This window comes from Marmota flaviventris, chromosome 18 (assembly GCF_047511675.1).
Source record: "Marmota flaviventris isolate mMarFla1 chromosome 18, mMarFla1.hap1, whole genome shotgun sequence".
Classification (NCBI taxonomy): Eukaryota; Metazoa; Chordata; class Mammalia; order Rodentia; family Sciuridae; genus Marmota; species Marmota flaviventris.
In genome coordinates, this window is record NC_092515.1 from 59,846,206 (window position 1) to 59,865,733 (window position 19,528).

Consider the following 19,528-nt stretch of genomic DNA (forward strand, 5'->3'; position numbering starts at 1 on the left):
GAACGTGGGCTGGGGCTTGCTGGCATCTGCAGACACCGGCTGACAGGAAACCTGCCCTCGTGGTGATGCAGAGAGCTCGCTGGGCCGCTGGGCTCTCTGACATCGTGAGCAAGGCGTTGATCCGTCCGCACCACGGGAGAGGACACCAGGGCTGAGGAAAGCCCAGCGCCTAGTCCGGATCACACAGCCAGAGGGCGGGTGGTCGCCGCGCTGGCTGCGGCCGCCCGCGGGGCGCCTGCAACCCAGGGCGAGGAGCCCGGGGGACGCGGCCACCGCCACGCGCTGCACTCAGGCCCAGCGCTGCAGCGCGCTCGAACGAGAGGGAATAAAGGGGAGGAAAGGGGTCTCCACGAGCCAGGGGGCGGCAGGCACCTGCGGCGACCACTCCGCGGCCCCGGGGTCCGGCAGGCGACCCCCGACCCCAGGCCGCCGCGTCTTCGCCCCCAGTCTCCACGCGACCCTAGGCGGCCGGGCCCGGTTCCAGGCTAGGGCGGGCGATGGGCGGTGCAGGCGGTGGGCTCCGCGGGTGGTGCGCAGAGAGCGGGACACGCCCCCCGGGGGCGCGCAGGCGCACCGCGCACCGCGCCGCCCTGCCCCGCCCCCGGCGCGGCAGTGCGCAGGCGCGACGGCCGCTGCGAGCGTGGACGTGCGGCGAGAAGATGGCGGCGGCGGGGGACGCGGCGTGAGGCGCCGGAGCAGCGCCGAGTCCCATTGAAACGGGCCGCCATGGCCCTTCGCAACCCACAGGTAGCTTGGTTGCGCCCCCGGCCGGAAGGCCGTGACCCGGGCAGTTGGGGGGACAGCCCCGCGGCGGGCGGGCGCGGTGGGAGCGGCGCGGGCACGCTGCCGGCCTAGGCCCCGCGCCGCGCCCCTCTGTGCCCGGCCGCCCCCGGGCCGCGGGACTGGCGCCGGGCGCGGGCGCCGCGGGCCGGCGGGCCGGCGGGCCGGGCGGGGAGGGCCTCCGCGTGCTTGCGGGCCGCGGCCGAGCCGGCATGAAGCGCCGGCCCGCGGCGGGGGCCGCTTGTGCGCGCCGGGCGCCGCGCCCCTGGCCCCCCGCGCCCCGAGCCCGCATCCAGCCTCCAGCGGCTCCGCCACGCGGGCTGCGCCTGCTCCGGCTTCCAGACCCGAGCCGCTGCGCAGCATCCGGAGGTTCTGCTGCAAAGAAGCCGACTCAAGTCGCGGGGACCGCATTTGCACTTGCCTCTGGCTGACATCTTTTGCACAGATGCACCCCAGCCAGGCTGACACTAACGCACCCTGTCAGCAGAAGCTCCAGCTCTGGGGCCGTTGAGTGTAATCCGGAGCGGGGAGAGAGTCAGAAGGGCCTTGCTGTTGGGGAGACGTGCGTGCATGAGTCGAGTTCTCTCTCTTCCCCACTCTGTTTTTCTCCCTTCCCCCAAATTGCAGTTATTCAGGCTAAAAGTCAGCTTGGGTCATTACTTGTCAGGCTTGCCTTAGGCCCCTGATTTGTTGACGTCTAATCCTTAGAAATTGTTGCACATTTTATGTCATCTCGGTGTGCTTTTTTAATGAAATTTGGGAAATAAAGTAGCTATTTGGAGAACTGGCGGCGAGAAAATCATAACTCTTAAGCAATTGATTGGTTTTTGTAGTCTCTGGGCAGATGAAGACCTGATTAGACCTCTTTTAAACAATGATTTTAATAACTTCTGATTGATGCATATTGTGGGATTGAAAACTGCAAATCTACTTTTAAAATAGGTACTGTAGGAAACTGCGATTTTAAATTTGTGTTAGTTACCTTAGTTTGCATCAGAATGTCCCCCATTTAACTTATGCACACTTTTACATTTACTTTTGTAAGTGCTTAGTGTAGTTTCTTGCACCAGAAAGCTGCTTAATAGAATAATTTTACAAATTGTGTTATTCAAATAGTTTCTTAAGAATTTGATTTTTGCCTTTTGCTCAGCTTAACTACTGATTAAATAGCTTATTATTAAGATTAGTATGAACAGGTATAATACTTCCTTATGCTCTAATTAATGTTCTTTCTGATTTTTGAGGTTCGTAAAGTGTGTTCAGGCATAATTCACTTTAATAAGCACCAATCACAATGCAAAATTGAAATCTAAGTTAATAGTGGTAAAATGTAAGCCTAATTGTATTTTCATTTGTGTTCATTGTCTCAGTATTTGAGTTTTTATATGACCATATTGCCTGTACACATCTTTAACACATTGGATTGGCAAATATTAGCTAAATATGGATATTAGCAATATTTTGTATTTATTCTTTCAAACCGTGACTTAAATTCTTTGAATGTCTTTCACGGAAAAGGGAGCAAAGGCAATAGTTTGATTTTGCACAGTTTTATTTTTGAAATAATAGTAATAGAAATAATATTAGAATCATATATGATAGGACTTAATTATTGGATCCTGCTTGAGTTGTTCTGAACATTTGAAGAAGTTTGTTTTATTTGGTCACCTGCTGTCTTCAAGGTATTTCAGTCTTAATGGTTGTCAATTCATTAATTCAGGAATATTGGTTGCTTTCTATGTGTTAAGTGCCATTATATGCAGACTACTTATTTACTGTTGGAAGTAACATCCAGAAGCTAAAGGTAAAGGTCCCATTTGAAAATTGACTTGTTAGGTTAGAATTTAAACTTTTCATATAGGTTATAGCCTTCTTCCATAGTATTGTAAAGAATTGGTTGAACCTTGTTCCCTAGATTGAAGTACAGTGGTGAGAAACTCATAAGCATTTCAGATGCCAGTATCTTTCATCATTTTAACAAATACAAGTGATGAACTTTGACATTTGAAATGTAAGTACATTTCTAATTTGTATTTGTTGTCTCAAGTGAACTGATGAAATGATTTAATTATTTTAAAGCTACTTGTTCTGTCTTGTGTTTGAAAAAATTGTTGTGGCCATCAAAGTAATGTATAGTGAAGTCTTCACAATAAAGCTTCCTCACCCAGTTTGGGTATCGCTTCAGTTTCTGTCCTCTGCGTGCATAGACTCACCTCATTCTTTCTATTACCTGAAGATGGTGGGGCTCCCACAATTTACATGCTGGAATTTCTTGGATCCAACATAAAACATATGGCCTATTGTTACTGTGTCACCAGATTTGTTTATAACTGACAGCTGGATTAGTGGAATTCTGGAAGAGATACATTTTGATTGGAATCTCATATAATGAGCAACTGAAGCCAGCGAAAATTCTTTGAAATGCTGAAAGAATAGTTGCAGATAGTTTTCCTTTGTACAGCAGTGACAGCAGAATATTTAAATGTGTCCTTTTTTTGTTTTTTGAGGTGCTGGGTATTGAACCCAGGGCCATGCGCATCTGAGCTAGTGCTTTACCACTGAGCCATTCCCCCAGGACTTAAAAGTGTCCAAAGACTATAGAGGATGTTAAAAGTTTATAAGTTGATGGTTGCCTGAGTGGTTTCTGCAGGTCTTGCTGTGCCAGGTGCATCATATCCAGGGCCTCACCTTCATGTTCTGCAGCCCATGGGCCCACTGAGTTCTAAACACTTCTCTAGAGCAGAAGTTTCAGTTTCTGTTATGTGGAACTAACATGATTTTAAATTGCTTCACATAGGAAAGCTTAAGAAGAAAAGGATTCCAAAGTTTGATGATTTGTTATTTAATGCCAGATCTAAGTGGCATGTTTACTTTTTGCTGTGCTTAGAGTATTCAAATAATGGAGAAACATTGTATCATCTCCACACAAATTAGTTACATAAGATTATTTTTATTCTTTTCTTTTTTTTTTAAGTACATCTTTTAATAGATCACAGTTTTCAAGTGGCACATTAAAGATGATACTCAGGACACTTGTCTTTGATACCACAGCAAAGAATGAAAAATAATAGGAAGAGCCTGCTTTCAAATTTGAAATCAGGCCGTTATTGCTGCTTACTGCCACACATGCAAGAATCACTGTCACACAAAACAGACAAATCTGTTTGCAGTGGAATGTGCTGGCTTTGGGCCATTGGATTACTGTTATTTGTCACTTAGTGCCACTTCAGCAGTGTAGAAGTCCATTTCTAAAGACTTGCATGTGCTTGGACTGCAGTTTTCCTGTCTGTTGAAGTGATCTCCCAAAAGGTTTTTCTATGACTGTTTCTGTTAGTCCAGGCTGGGTTAAGAACTAGTGTAAGAACATAGAGGGAACTTTTAGAGTATGTTCATAGTATTTGTTTCAACGACCAGAAAATGTATAGTTCATGTAGTCTTCCATGACCTAGTTATTTTCTGACTTATTAGAAATCTCCTTGACTGTGATCCATTTTCATTGAAGACCTGGGAAACCAGAAGCTACCTCTCCATTAGGCCTTGCCTTGGTACCTTTCCTGGCCCAGTTGCTCCTTCCTGGGAAAAGGGCAGGTGAGGTGTTGCGATAGGAGTGTGGGTTAGGACTGAGAGAGAAGGGTAATGTCCAGGAGGGTTCAAGCCTGTGTTCCTGGAGTTTTCCCCCTTAAAGGCAGCACCTGCACAAGAATAGTGGCTGTTCTTAAGACCCTCAGGCCCCTACCTTCTGGGCTTGTGTCAGCAGCCTTATTGATTGTCATTCTTCAGATCAATTCTCCATTTATTTTTCTAATATCAGCTCAAGGGCCATGAAGTCCACATTCCATGATTCAAGAGTCCCACAATCAGTGCACTAAATGAAAGAATCTCCTCATAGGAAGGCAGGTGCTGTGCTTGTGCCTGTGGTATCTGGCTGCCTCAGTGCACACCTCTTTCTCTCCTCTGATGGTGGTAGTGTTTGGTATTCTCTTTGTCCTTATGAAGAAATGCTCCTTTTCATCTCTGTATTGGTACATTGGTACATGTTGGTGTTTTTTTTGTTTTTGTTTTTGTTTTTGTTTTCTGGCAAAGGTTTAAAAAGTGTCAAAAAAACTTATTGACAGCTCTAAACTTACAGTCTCACTGGAGCTATTGTGGAAAAAAACTGGGTCTGTGTAAATGTTAATTGAATACTGTTAGATGTATCAGGTATGCCCTGCTGTAAGATACTGAATGCTGCCTGCCCCCCCCCCCCCCCAAATGGCATTAAAACTGCACAAAATGCAGTTTAGGAATGTAGCTTAGTGGTAGAGGGCTTGGGTAGGGTGCTGAGCCCTGGGTTCAACCCCCAAAACAGAAAAAGGAAAACAAAACTGTACAAAATAGAGTGTCACGTTCTAGACTTGATATTGTGGGTGCCTTGGATAGGGTGGGAATGGAGCTGCCCTGTAAGTAGCTTATCCCACTAGGTCCTCAGAGGAGGTTTGCTGGCTGGGTGAGATGCGGTAAGGGCAGCTTTGCAACCACCAAAATAGAAATTTTCCATTGTGAGTGCATGTCCGAAATACTCATTTTTGTTTTAAAATGCATGGAATAGGTTAGGGGATGTAGCTTAGTGGTAGAGTGCTTGCTTGGCGTGTGTGAGGCTCTGGGTTCAATCCCTGCACTGCAAAACAAAACAAAACACATAGAATAAAGCCAAATTTTGGTCTAAATTACATTTTGCAAGCACAGACCTTGTCAAGTAGAACTTAAGAGCATTTAATGTATAATTCTATGCAGAAAGTTATGCTTTACCTCAGGAGTTGACAATCTGCATTGTTTAATTCTCACATAAACATGATAGTGTCCTTTGCCATGGATATAAGCAATGTTTTTTAATTTTATTACATTTGTTTAAATTTAGCCAGGACCATTAACTTGTGAATTTATTGATTATTTTAATAACTGCAAGAGCTTTCTAGCATCCCTTTCCCGTCCCATTTTTCCTATGTTAGACATTTTGTAACTGAAAAGAAAAGTGAAGCAGTGTCTCTGGAGAGACATATCATTATATCATTAAAAACATACTCTTTCTGTTCTTTCAGAAGGTATCAACCTTTCCCCTTTTGCAAGGTCAGGCTGAAGCTTTGGGGTAAATAGTAGAGTTTGGAAATAAAAGTTTAATTCTGGAGTTTTTGGAGATTCCCACCAGTGTTGTAAAAAAACTTTTCCTTGCATGTGTGTGTATATGTATGTATGTGTGTGTGTATGTGAGTGAGTGTGTGTGTGTATATAAAATATCTTTTTTTTTAAACTCGGGACCTTGCACATTCTAGGAAAGCCCTCTACCACTGAGCCTAATCCCCCAGCCCATCTCTTAAGATTGTGTGTGTGTGTGTGTGTGTGTGTGTATTTTTTTTGGTACCAGGGATTAAAACCCAGGGACACTTAACCACTGAGCCACATCCCCAGCCCTTTTTTGTATTTTATTTAGAGACAGATCTCACTGAGTTACTTAGGGCCTTGCTAAGTTGCCGAGGCTGGCTTTGAAGTTGTCCTGCTTGATATATTTAAAAAAAAAAAAATTTTAAGGACTTTTTTTCAAAGCAGAATTGAGAAGAAGATGAAGAAATTTTTAATATATGGCTTCTCTTGATATTTTAGGTAATAATTTTCTTTAGATGGCTGTCAAGACCATATATATTTATTTAAGACCTGAAATAGTCCTTTTAGGTAGATCTGATCTTTGGACAGGAAGAACATATTTAAAATAAGACACCAAAGTTTGCAGTATCAGCATTTGAAGAATGCCGCGCAGTATGAACTGTCTAGTTTAAAGCAATCCTTATAGCAACTCTGTTTGTATTATTATCACCATTTACAGATGAGTGAAGACCTAAAGGTTGTGACTGGAGGTCACATGGGGCTGATAAGTGAATTATCAGGTACTTAGAAGCAGGTCTTTGGACTTCAATATCCTGTGTTTTTTCTACTTTGCCAATTGTTTATCTGAAAGAGACTGTAAAGAGCGCTGTATTTCACATTGTGACTTCCCCCATAGGAGTTCCTTAATGAAAATGTGTAGAATGAAGAAGCAAATGCTTAAGTGTTTAAAAGTTTAATATGTTACTAATTTTGTGTAGAGTATATTATGATAAAAGTCCTTACTGCTTTTATTTTTAATTACAAAATAAAGATGTTATTTTTATTTTTTTAATTTTTTTAAAAAATATTTATTTATTTACTTTAGTTTTAGGTAGATACAATATCTTCATTTTATTTTTATGTGGTGCAAGGATCGAACCCAGTGCCTCATGCATGCTAGGTGAATGCTCTACCTCTGAGCCACAACCCCAGCCCCAGATATGTTATTTTTAAACCACACCAACAATACAGAGCATTAAAGTGAAAAATATAAGTCATCCTCCTCTCTGCTCATTAGCCCCCAGCTTGATGTTTCTCTTATGTACTTTTCTCTGATGGGGCATTTGTGGTTGTTATTGTGTTGTTCCATGATGCCATCTGTTCTACCCAGATAGTCACTGAACTGAACTTTTTGAAGCAGACATTGTTTTCATAATTACTGAAGGCACCTGCCCAAGTGAGGTTTTTCTTGTTTACCTGATTTTACCAGGGAAGGAGATATTCTGGAGGTTAAAGTGGCTTTTCAAGATCCAGTGTACAGAGGATTATGGAAATTTCTGAGGAATAAAAATGTTGTCCAAACAACTTAAGTTTTTTTCTTGGTAGACATTCAGCCCCTTAATTTTAGCTGCCATTCTCTGGGTTTTTATTTAAAAAGAGGTGATTCTCATTCAGATTCTTGTAGGCCCATTGCCTTTGCACAATGGAGTACCCAGAGTACCATCCTTTCCTTGAATGGAGAGATTGGCGGGTCACCTGTCTGTGAATAGAAGAGAAGTAGGTAATTCACCTGAGTTTTTCTTCACTGTCTCTAGAGTCATCTTTTCTCCTTACTTTGTGGAGTTGTAGTACTGCAACAGAGGGAAAAAAAGAGAGAGAGAGAGAGAGAAACTCTTCCCAACTCAGGTCTGTGTCTCCAGAGACAACCACACTGAACTGTTTCTGTAGAGTAGAAAATTAGGTCTTCCAGGGGTAGCATCCTGTTTTGTCTGGAATTAATTTGTAGGCTGTTAGACACTTCTATTCAGAACCACATAAAGAGAACTTTATATCTTTTATGATTGTTCTGTTCAAGATTTTTGGTGACTGGACGTTATGAGTGTAGCGTCAAAAAAGGTAGCTCCCTTAGACTTCAGAAGCTCACAGAGCATTGGGGAGAGAAACAGGCTAATTGTGCTGGATCCATTTTTAGGTTAGTAGTTCTTGTAACTACTACACTGTTCATGTAGATATGTGAACAGTGTCACATATCAAGAACATGCACTTATCGGTTGCTTTGTTCAACCATTGAATAGTAGTGAGACTGGCCAGGTGGCTCATGCTTAGCTACTTGGGAGGCTAGAGCAGAAGGATCACAATTTTGAGGCTACCCTGGGCAACTTTAGTGAGTCTTTCAAAATTAAAAAATAAAAAAGGTTGGGGCTGTAGGTCAGAAGTAGAATGCTCCTGGGCTTAATCCCCAGTACAAAGAAAAAAAATAATTACTGGATAGTTCTCATGCACCAGGCATTGAGGCTTTACCAGTGAGCAAAACCAGTTCCTCATCTCTCACATGGAGCTTATGGTCCAGTGAGGAGGACAGTTGCTAATCAGGTAATCACAGCAACACATGTATCATACCAACCTCAAAAAGGTGTCCCAAAGGGCTGGGACTGTGGCTCAACAGTAGCGCTTGCCTTGCATGTGTGAGGCGCTGGGTTCAGTTCTCAGCACCACGTATAAATAAATAAAATAAAGATCTATCAACAACTAAGGGGAAAAAATATTTTTTAAAAATGTGTTCCAAAGGAAGGGAACAAATTCTGTTGGCGTAGCTCAGGAAAGTTGAGAAGGGTTTTCAGGGAAATTGAGGTTTACAGCAGAGACAGTATGACACCGTGTGTGGTGGCCCTGTGCCTGGAGGGAGGTTGGAATGCTTCAGAGAGCTCAGCCTGTGTGTCTCAGTACAGAGCTGGCAGGTCCATGATTGTAACCACTATTAGACATTACTGTCGTTATCCTGAGGAAAATGTGGAAGAGGAGATGAGACATTTGGCCATGGAATTTCATAATCAGGTTGCAGTTTGGAATTACACTCTGCCTTATACAGAAGGCTGTCATGGGGTCTCAGTGGCCATAAGGAGATCAGTTAGAAGGGTTCTTGAACTTTTAAAAAAATTTTTTTTAGTAGTAGATGGACACAATACCTTTATTATTAATTAACTTTTTAATGGGGGTGCATGTGCTAGGCAAGGCTCTACCACTGAGCCACAGCCCAGCCCAGGTTCTTGTACTTTTGACTATGGGTGCAGTGGAGGTGGAGTGGCATGGTCCAGGAGAAGGTCAAGGTAAGGTGGATTGCAAAAGCAAGAGAGTGTGACTGTCAGGAAGCTGGGAGATGTCTCTTCTAGCAGAGTGACATTTGAACTAGAGTTTTCAGGCAGGAAGCAGGGGACAAGGGCATGGGGGGAAGAATATTCAGAGGAACAGTCTCAAAGCATGTGGCATCTCTGGGAAACAAGGACCAATTTGTGGCTAAAATGATGCATAGGATGAAGTGGTGAGATGGGTGTGGAGAGGAGAGGTGAGGACTGAGTGTTCTCTTGGAGCAGGTGGGTGTCTAGAAAACCACAGGTCTGAGGTGGCAGCAAGGGTCCTGGCATGGTCTTCCTCTTGCTAGGTGGGACAGCTGCGGGGGTCTGATAGGGATCCTTCATGAGTGTCTAGGGCTGGATTCCTCGGCTCTCTCCAGATCTGGGAATCTACTCTGCAAGCATTTTAACTACCATAACTTTGACGGGGAAGTAGGACATTTCTTTTGGGGACTTCTGAGGCAGATTGATGCAAGGTGAGTAGCCCTTGAATGTCCTTAATGATAATGGGAAGAATAGTTAGGGAAGGTGACTTAAGCATAGCATTCCCTTTATTTTTGAGGGGGTAGGGACACCTTTAAAAACATTTCTTTTCCTGATTATAAATCTACTCTACAAATAAAGTATTAAGAAAGGTGTCACGCATAATATCCCATGATTCTCCTGAGATTATTTCTGTTAAGATCTTTAAATGTTACTTTTAATACTTTTGGAAGCAAATTAAAAATTTTTGAAATAGTTGCATGTAATTTGTGATCCTTGGGCACCCTCTGCTGACAGAATTGCCCTCCGAGCACCCTGAGTGCTGATCCCTGTGAACCGGCCCCTAGACCAGTGTCGAACCCCTGCCCAGGTGGTCCTATCCCGTTGCTGTCCCAGACCCCGGTATGGGTGTATGTACAGCTTTTTTCATTTCACCTGTGAATAGGAGTAAATAAATCATACTTTGGACAAATATTTTGCTGTCTCAGTCTAGGTTATGTGTGAACAACAACAAAAATCCCAGCTTGTCCCACTCTGAGAGTGGTATTATCCAATTTCAGCACTGAGAGGAATTAACCAAGCAGAACCAGTCAGAGAAACCCAGAACTTTGCCCCTTTGATGATTCATCATGTTGGGTCTTCACAGTGAGATTTCTGTTTTGTTTGAAGTTCCTTAAGTGACTGATTTCTTTTCAATAAACATTTATCTAGCGTCTGCTTGCTGCCTGGGCCTGTGTTGGGGGTTAGGGTTAGATACAAAAGCACATTTGTTTTTCTTCAGTATAAGTACAGATGTGTCCCCAAAGCTATAGAGGTGCTCTCACTGGGGCCTCCACCCCTGCCTTGAAGTAGTGCCCCGGCCCCTGTCCTGCTCATCGCAGCTGCCTTCCAGTTCTTGCTGAATCCTGGCTATGATTAGCCTGGTTCCACGGACGTTCTCGTTGCTGGTCAAGGATTTGTCAGCTAAGGACATTATTTTTTTTAATTTTTAATTTTTTCTTTTTAATCATACATGACAGTAGAATGCATTTTGACATATTATACATACATGGAGTATAACTTCCCATTCTTGTGGTTATACATGATGTTGAGCTACCCTGGTCGGGTATTCATACGTGAACACAGGAAAGTAATGTCCAGTTCATTCCACTGTCTTTCCTATTGCCAACCCTTCCTTTCATTCCCCTTTGAGGGCATTCTTGTCTCTATAGTCTTTTCAAGTAATTGCTCTTGGTACTAGTTTGCTTCCTATCTCTGCTCTTTGTGCCAGGAACATAAACTTCCGTTTTCATCTGTGACTAGAGTTCTAGTCAGTGAGGAAGAGCTGACTTTTTTTTAAAAAAAAAGAAAAAGAAAACTCTTGAAAAAGCAGTCTCCAGTTTGGACTGGAAGTTCAGTGCATGTGACTTGATACACTGTGGCATCATCCTGGCCATGACTCCTCTTCCACCTATTTGCCAGAGCTGTGTTTGGAAAGAGTCGGCCTCCCATCCCACAACAGACAAACTGCTTTCTTCTTTTTAAGGTGAACAGAAAGTAAAGTACATTTCTGTTCTTTTTCTTTGCAGTGGCTTTTTATCTAATGGAAACAGACTTGAATTGTATTAATTAGTTGATCACTTCTTACGAAAATGGAAACATGTCTCATGTATTTTATGTGTAAAGCCATCTTTGTGGGCCCTGTGGACTTCAATCCTCTCAGGGCTGCCTTTCCTCTGGGAGGCAGGTCACCTACAGAGGCCTTTGTGACCCCCTTGCTGAGTGTGTGGAAGGGCGGTCTTGCCTGGTGGAGGTGATGTTGTATGCCAGGTGAGCACTATCAAGCAAAGGGAGCCATCACCTGCCTGACAGATCTGGGCAGGGGTCAGGGAAGCATTCTGGAGTCTGGTGTGATCTGGCTCCTGTGTGCTCCCACTGCCCAGCAACTTGGACGCTCAAGTTGTTTGCCCAGACTGAGCAACTCGACAGAGACCAGTGGAAGGAAATAACAAAGAGGATGGTGTATGGGTTTGTCTTGTGGTTCTAGTTTTAGGAGTGAAGATGAGTGTAGCTTGCACAACTACAAGGGACACACCGGCCCTCTGGGGAAGTCCTTCGTAATGATGAGAGCTGATTAACCCAGTGTCCCAGATGTGAAACACCTATAAAAACTTAAATCAAGTAACCAGTATACCACTTATGGTAACTTGGAAATAATTTTTATGTTCACAGAATTGGAAACTTGGGACTTAATGGATTAAAAAAGTTGGCTGCCTTCTGAAGTGTTCAGATGATGGTCATTTCACTGAGAATGTGGGAGTGGTCCTTAAGCCCCCTTTAGGGTTTTAAGTGCTACTCTTTCTCTTGTGCAGTGTCTTGAATCCAACTAGCTGACATGTGTATTACATATAAGTTATTTTGTGAAATTCTTCCCTTGTTTCTCAGCAAGTGTAGCCCTGAGATCTGAAGTGGTACTAATACAAATACAGCATCAGGAGCTCCTCCCTTCCAGTTAGTGTGACACGGCCCTGAACTTTGCTGACCTGGTCAGAGCAAATGCAGTCAGCCCCAGATCTGAGGCCCGCGAGAGGCTGTTTTTCCCAGTTAGAGGCCTGGTTGTGTTGGTGGTGGTTCTCTTTTATTTCCACACCTTGTCCTTGGACAGCCCCGCTGATGGCTTCACTCATATTCCTGGCTCTGTGCTGAGCTCGGCTGTCCTCACATCAGGACTGTGAGGACAGTAGTGAGAGAGAGCAGGTCGCTGCCACAGGAGACCTCTGCTTGTAGCTGTGCTCCTCAGCAGTGCCGCAGCTCCTGTTCCCAGGAGTCTGCTCCCATGCCATCTCCTCAGGGAGGCCCGTTGATGGCACCTTGGAAGCCCCGGCCTCCTGCCTGCTGTCTTGCCCTGCTTTCCTTCCCGAGCACCTGGTGCCTGTCTGGTACGCTGCGGTTCTATATCCTAGTGGAGCTTGTAGTTTTCTGTCTTCCCAGAAGGCAAGTTGAAGGAGGGCAGGGATTGTGTCCCTTTATTCAGTGTTATGTGCCCAGGGGCTGGAACATGACAAGTGCTCATTAGACATCTATTGACTGACTGATTTCTGTGGTGCTGGAGATCAAATACGCCTCACACATGCTAGGCAAATACGCCCCCGAGCCACCTCCCAGCGTTGGTAGATATTTATGTATAAATTAATTAATGAAAGCTATGTCACAGTGGGTGATTTGGAAGTGCAGAGTCCAGTGGAAAAGAGCTTAGATAACCAGCTATTCCAAGCCAGAGTAGGAAATGCTGTCACAGGAGAGTTATGGGGGACACCATCATAGGGTTTTTTGGGAAGAGAGTTCACAAACGCGAGCCTCTGGAATTGAATTCTGCAGTGTGAGGAGCTGGCCAGGCCAGTGGGGCCCAAGAGAAGGCCCTGCACAGTGGCATGGGATGTAGGGTGCAGGCAAGTCTGGGAAGGCGTCTGGGCTGCTTTTCACCCGGAAGGTTCTGCATGGGCTTTTCCTGGACCAGTGAGGGTCCCTATTGAGAAAGCACTGTGGTGGCCACATGCATTTCAGAGGCGACAGGTGAGCCTAGAGGAAGGCACTCTTATAGAGATGCTTTTGAGGAGCAAGGGATGGCTGCATGAGGGCAGAGTAGGTCAGGTTGCCAGTGGCCATGGCAGGGGTGGGCAGCTTCCTTCTCTGAGCGCTGGTGCTGCCTTTCCTGTTGTGAAGCAGTGGGCTGTGCTCCATGTGCGGTTTAGTGGAGTGTCTTCCTCTACTTCTCACATTGTGAATATTCTTCCGTTAGACCGTTTTCTTCCAGTATTCTTTTTCTTTCTTTCTTTTTTGTTTATTTTAATATTTATTTTTAAGGTGTAGATGGACAAAACACAATGCCTTGATTTTTATGTGGTGCTGAGGATCGAACCCGGGTCCCGCCTGTACAAGGCAGGTGTTCTACCTCTGAGCCACAATCCCAGCCCTCTTTCTTTCTTCATTAGTGCTGGGTTGGAACCCAGAGCCTTGTCCACTCTAGGCAAGCACTGTATCACTGAGCCACATCCCCAGTCCTTCGGTATTTTTTTTTGGGGGGGGAGGGGTACCAGGGATCGAAATCAGGGGCACTTAACCACTGAGCCACATCTCCAGCCCTATTTGTATTTTATTTCGAGACAGGGTCTCACTGAGTTGCTTAGTGCCTCACTTTTGCTGAGAGTGGCTTTGAACTTGTGAACCTCCCGAGCCGCTGGGATTACAGGTGTGCACCACTGTGCCCGGCACATTTTAAATTCTTAACTGTACCAAGCATAATGCTACCTTACTGTATCTTACAGTCCCTTGAATTTTGCTGTGGTTTAATTGTTCATGTGTCTGTGCCTTGTGGGCAGCATCAGATTCTGATTCTGGCCTTTGCATTGTTCGAAGGACCTAGGGCAGAATTGGTTTCTCTGAACCTCAGGTCTTTTTCATAATCATTCAGTCAGTAGATCTTTATTAGATTCTAAGTCTTGTGCTTAAGGCCTTGTACGAGATCCAGAACTGGAAGACATGGGATCACAGAGGTAGATCATGGTTAGCACAAGATGTGAACAGTGCTTTTATAAAAGAGCTCAGGAATGCATGCTGAGGAGTTAGTGCCTGTGTTGAGTTTGAAGGGCAAGTGGGAGTTCATTAGAGCTGCCGAGGAGGCAAGAGCGCCTGTGTGAGGTGCGAAGGCAGTGAGTGAGTGAATGTAGGCTAACTGGGTCTCAGGTGCCCAGGGAGATGAGGCTGGATGGGAGGCAGGACAGCTGTTGCTCCAGGCTAGTTAAGACTCTGTGTACACTCTTCCACCAGGAGAACCATGTGTTCTGGTTTACACCCATTGTCCTAGTGTAGCTAGTAGTGATCCTTTCACTCTGAAATGTACCTCTGGTTTGGATGATAAATGGTCACCCAACTTAAAATCAGAGTTGGAGGCATTGGGCAGAATCAGCAGGGAGCATTTAAAATGCTGGAATGAGGCTAGGACACTACCCCAATTCACTGACCCCAGAGTTGCTCAGGTGTGGCCTGTGGATGTTCTGATTACAGTATAGCCTGGGTTCAGGGTTGAGGGCGGTTGTTTGGCCTTTGTCCTGTGGGTTTACCACCCGCCTCAACCTCCCAGGTGAGCACCTCTGGGACTTGGTGAGCTGCTTGGATGAAAATCCCTCTCTTCAAGGTGTTCAAATCCAGAGTACCACATATTTGCCTTCAGGGAGACTTTTTGAAGTCTCAAGTTACATTTTTCTACCAAAAGATTTTAAATCTTAACAGTAAACTTAAATATATAATTAAAGAATGGAGTGTAAACTATTATAATTTCGGCTAGTACACTGTATCTGCATAATTAAAACCTTGGGAGGACATTTTTTTAACAGCTTGTGAGGTGAAAGTTGAGTTGAAGTCACTAATGGACTTCTTCCTTGGGAGCTGGGCTAGTCTCCACTCTCAGAACCCTTTTTCTCACAACCCTTTATGCTCAGCAGATGGTGACTTTGCAGCTTTGTATTTCTTTGACCTGCCTGTCTTATGAAACTGGCTTCTCATTAACAACTGAAGCAACTCATTAAAAGGCAAATTCTATGTGGACTTCTTTCCTAAATTGAAAGGAGAAGCAGGGCGAGGACCCACCTTCTAGTGGCCCTTGTCATTGGGCAGATGACATTGTCCAAAGCTAGCATATTAGAAGAGTTTGTGGTCACACCTTTTTCTTCACAGACTTCCTCTAAAATGAAGCTCTGGGTCAGTTCGTGCTGTGCCTTCTTTCCTGGCAGGCGGCCTTCAGTAGCCAAGCTTTTATTGGTTTGGTTCCAGCATGTTTCATTTAGTGAAAAACCCCGTATCACAGATGGCGCTTACAAGTTTCTGCCTGTGTAGCACTTTGTTGAGTGAAACAGGATAGTTTTGCTTCAGTGTTTTTGGCAGTAGTTGTCTGTGCGTGTAGTGAGGAATTGAGGACATGGTTGGAGAGTTTTGGTGGTAGGAAAGCCTGAGCAGCCAGGAGGAATCTCAGGTGACCAGGTGATGCTGGGACAGAGGCTTAGGAAAGGTGCCTGGCCGCTGCCTCGGAACAATAGAATGAAAACGCATGCAGCGCATTTTAGATGGCTGCTGGCCTGCGGGTCTGTGGACCAAGGGATGTGAAATCTTACAGTCCCGGTGAGTGAGTGCTTACGTAGCTCCTGAGAATTCTATCTTATGTGCCGTGCTTCAGGAGCCGTTTTCCTAGTTATGACAGCTGCCTCAGCCATCTTTCCTGTTCAGCAGTTTTAAGAGAATCAACCTTACTGAAGAACAATTTGATGTAATAAATGTACCCATTTTCACACCACCACAGCCAAGATCAAGAATATTTCCATTGCCTAAAACTGTTCCTTCCTACCTCCTTGCTGTGAGTCCCCACCCCTGTCCAGGCAGCTAGTGAGCTTATTACCCTCCTTTAGCATGGGCCCCAGCAAAGACAGAACTATTTCTGCTACGGTTTCTTTTTTAGTTGGTCTTCTGTGTCCTGTCTTTTCCATTTCTGTTTCTTCTTAAGACTGGCGCTAAGGTGGTTATAGTGGATATGAAACTTGAGGGATCTTAAACTTCCACTGGGGCTCTCTCCCAGGTAGTATTTACTGATTGACTTCCTAGTTTATCATCTGCTGTCTGTGATGGAGATTCTGCATACCAAATTCTTACGTAATGAGGACTCTATATTTTCCTGCTGTTTAGTGCTAGCAAAACAGTTAAAATTTAACTGACACTGGGCAATTTAGCTCTATTGTAGACAGGACAGGAAAATTGTTAAAAAGCGGATTTCTGTTAAGTGAATCCTACTTGGAAACAAATTTTAGTTCAGTGTCTTCATGAAAGAACTGAGAGAATATGTAGCCAAGTACATATTTTGAGAATGTTATGTCAGGTGAGAGGACTACTGTGTGTGTGTGTGTGTGTGTGTGTGTGTTTTGCTTTGTTTTGGTACTAGGGATTTAACCCAGGGGAGTTTAACCACTGAACTACATCTACAGCCCTTTCTATTTTTTATTTTTAGACTGTCTCCCTAAATTGCTGAGGGCCTTGCTAAGTTGCTGAGGCTGGCTTTGAACTTGTAAACTTGTAATCCTCTTGCCTTAGCCTCCTGAGTCACAGGGATTACAGGCATGCACTACGACATCCTGCTATGAGAGGACTACTTTGTGATAGGACTTTAGTGGTCAAAATAAAATGCACAAACAAATGAAACTAGCCACGAAATGGCTGTACTTTGAGTCCTAAGAAGGAGAGATGCTGTCTCTGAGAGTGGCTTTGTAACATGGGTTGTCTGCTTTGTTCCCTTCTTTTCAGGACTCTGTGTCCTAGGGAAAAGTAAAGCAAAATTCAGTGGCAGCCAGGCAGCTGTAGTGCATTCAGTGGAGGAACAGGATTTTTTCTGCCTTCCTGTCCTTTGTCTGTTTTTGCATCTGTCACACTCACTGCAACTGGAGGTTCACTTGCCCTGTAACAAAACTGTCAGTGTCTTGAGCCCTTGTTACTCTCACAATCCCACACAGGTCAGTGTGGATAGTTGCTGCTCAGTAAATATTGTTAGTGAAGTTGCTGCTTTGCATTGACAGTCTTCAGACATCCCCAGAACCAACCACATCACTTTCCAAAGTTGAAAGTACCATGTGATTGTTCATAGATTTCAGTCAGCATCCATCCTGCACTGTTGTGATCAATAATTTTTCCTTTTGAAGCAAACATTGACTGCTTTTTCTTCTGCTTTGAGATATTCACATGCCCCGCTGTTCACCCATTTAAGTCAGTGTGCCTTTTAGTGGCTTTCAGTATATTCTCAAGTTATGCAATATCACCACAGTCAATTTTAGATTATTTTATTACCCCACAAGAAGCCTCCGATCTGTTGTGCTTATTGCTCGTTGCCCCTATCCCTTAGCTTTGTACGAAGTCAGCTTGGTCTCTATTGGATTTGTCTGTTCTGGACACTTAAAACGAATGGAGACTTACAATTTGTGACCTTTAGTATCTGGTTTCTTTCTCTCAGCTTTATGTTTTCAGGGTTCATCAGGCCATCACATGTATTAGCCTGATGACATTTCCAAACCCATGTTCCTTAATCCTTGTCAAATCCAGGAGATTCTTGTAGAACTGCAAGGTTGTGAAGTCCAGCATTTCATAGGTGAAATCCAGGTTTTCATCACTCAGAAAAGTTGTTTCTTCTTAATGTTTACTTACTCAAATAAGGAAATGAGGAAGGAGAAGCCCCATTTCTCAGTTTCTCCTGTGTTGGTGTGACTTGGTCATGCTGGTGGACCCTGCCTGGCTTAGCTTTGCATCTGTAAATGGGAGACTGTTCTGGAGCCTTTGTGATGGTCGTCCAGCTTGGAAACTGTTAAGAATGGTGCCAGTGGGCTGGCTGGGGATGTGGCTCAAGCTGTAGCATGCTCGCCTGGCATGCGTGCGGCCCGGGTTTGATCCTCAGCACCAAATACAAACAAAGATGTTGTGTCTGCCGAAAACTAAAAAAAGAAATATTAAAAAAAAAAAAAAAAAGAATGGTGCCAATACAAGAAATTATGATTATCTCCTGGAAAGCCTGATCTATTGCCATCGTCCTTTTTGAAGGCAAAGAACATTAATTTAGGGGCAGCCTACGTATACTTGCTTTTGAATTGCTAGAGAGGTGAAGCATTTGGAAGTTTAAGAACTCAGAATGCTGTGCTCTGGTGCCCCCTAGTGTAGGGCTCTAGCAGTCACCCTCAGTTTTTGTCCTCAAAGTGGTTTCCTGTGGCTCCCTTTAGTCTGGGTAGAAAAGCTATAGGTGTGCTGTTTCCTTCTCCCCGTCTTTGGGCTGAGGTTGAGGAATTTATTTCTGAGCCTAATGTCTTTGTTTTTCCATTGGCACAGACACTGGCATATCCAGCTTTGCCCAACCCCTTCCCAGGGCCCTCTGATAGCTGAGGTAGCCCCCAGTTTACTCCAAAGACAAAACCAAGAGTGACCAAGCCAAGCGCCTGTGTTTCAGTGAGGTCCCTTCCCATCTGTGTTGTGGGCTTGCCCTCTCTTTCCTGAAGTATTTATTTTTTTCATGTCCTCTAGAAGGGGCAGAAAATAAATGCATGTGAATAACATAAATTTTGAAAGTCCGGGATGGGGTGGACACGCATGGTCCTTCTGCAAAAGACGAATGTGGGTGGCTGATGCCTCACTGCACAGTCAACTGGACTCTGGGCGCCAGAGCACATGCAAGAGGAATGCTTAGTAAGTCTCTCTCTCTCTCTCTTTTTTTTAATGTATTTTTTAAGATATTGATGGATCTTTATTTTATTAATTTATTTATATGCAGTGCTGAGAATTGAACCCAGCGCCTCACACATGCTAGGCAAGTGCTGTACCACTGTGCCACAGCCCCGGCCCTTCACAAGCTGCATTCTTGTTCTGCTTTTTGACTCTGATGTACTGCCAACTTTGGTGGGGGTCCTCAAGACTGAGGCAGCTTCCCAGCATTTACCTTACAGCCTTGGTGGAGCGGTTGGAAGGTCAGAATTAGGGACAGCAGTGCAGACGTTCTGTAGCACGTGTGGCTTACCAGGGCCTTCAGGTACTGCTTTGTTTTGTCCTTATAGCAACCCTTTGTGTGTCCTAGGTCCTGCACTGGATTTTGGAAACAAAGGAAAGCATGGACTTGTTCCTACTTTTTAGTCTCACTTGCTAAATTAATTGTAATTAATTCATGTGACCAGTGGCATTTCCTTCCTCACTAGAGTATGAATCCTGTGAAGTCAGGCACATCTTTATTTTATCCAAAGATGTATAGA

General features: G+C 44.5%; 1 protein-coding gene across 6 annotated transcripts in view; it reads left to right on the forward strand.

The window, feature by feature from the left end:
• Positions 1-608: 608 nt before the first annotated feature.
• Positions 609-19,528, forward strand: part of Usp10 (ubiquitin specific peptidase 10) — a 64,262-nt gene continuing 45,342 nt past the window's right edge. For all 6 annotated transcript variants that reach the window (XM_071604412.1, XM_071604414.1, XM_071604413.1 and 3 more), the window contains exon 1: positions 609-747. In XM_071604412.1, the coding sequence (XP_071460513.1) occupies positions 727-747 (21 nt within the window). In that variant the 5' untranslated portion in view covers positions 609-726. The remainder of the gene's footprint in view (positions 748-19,528) is intronic.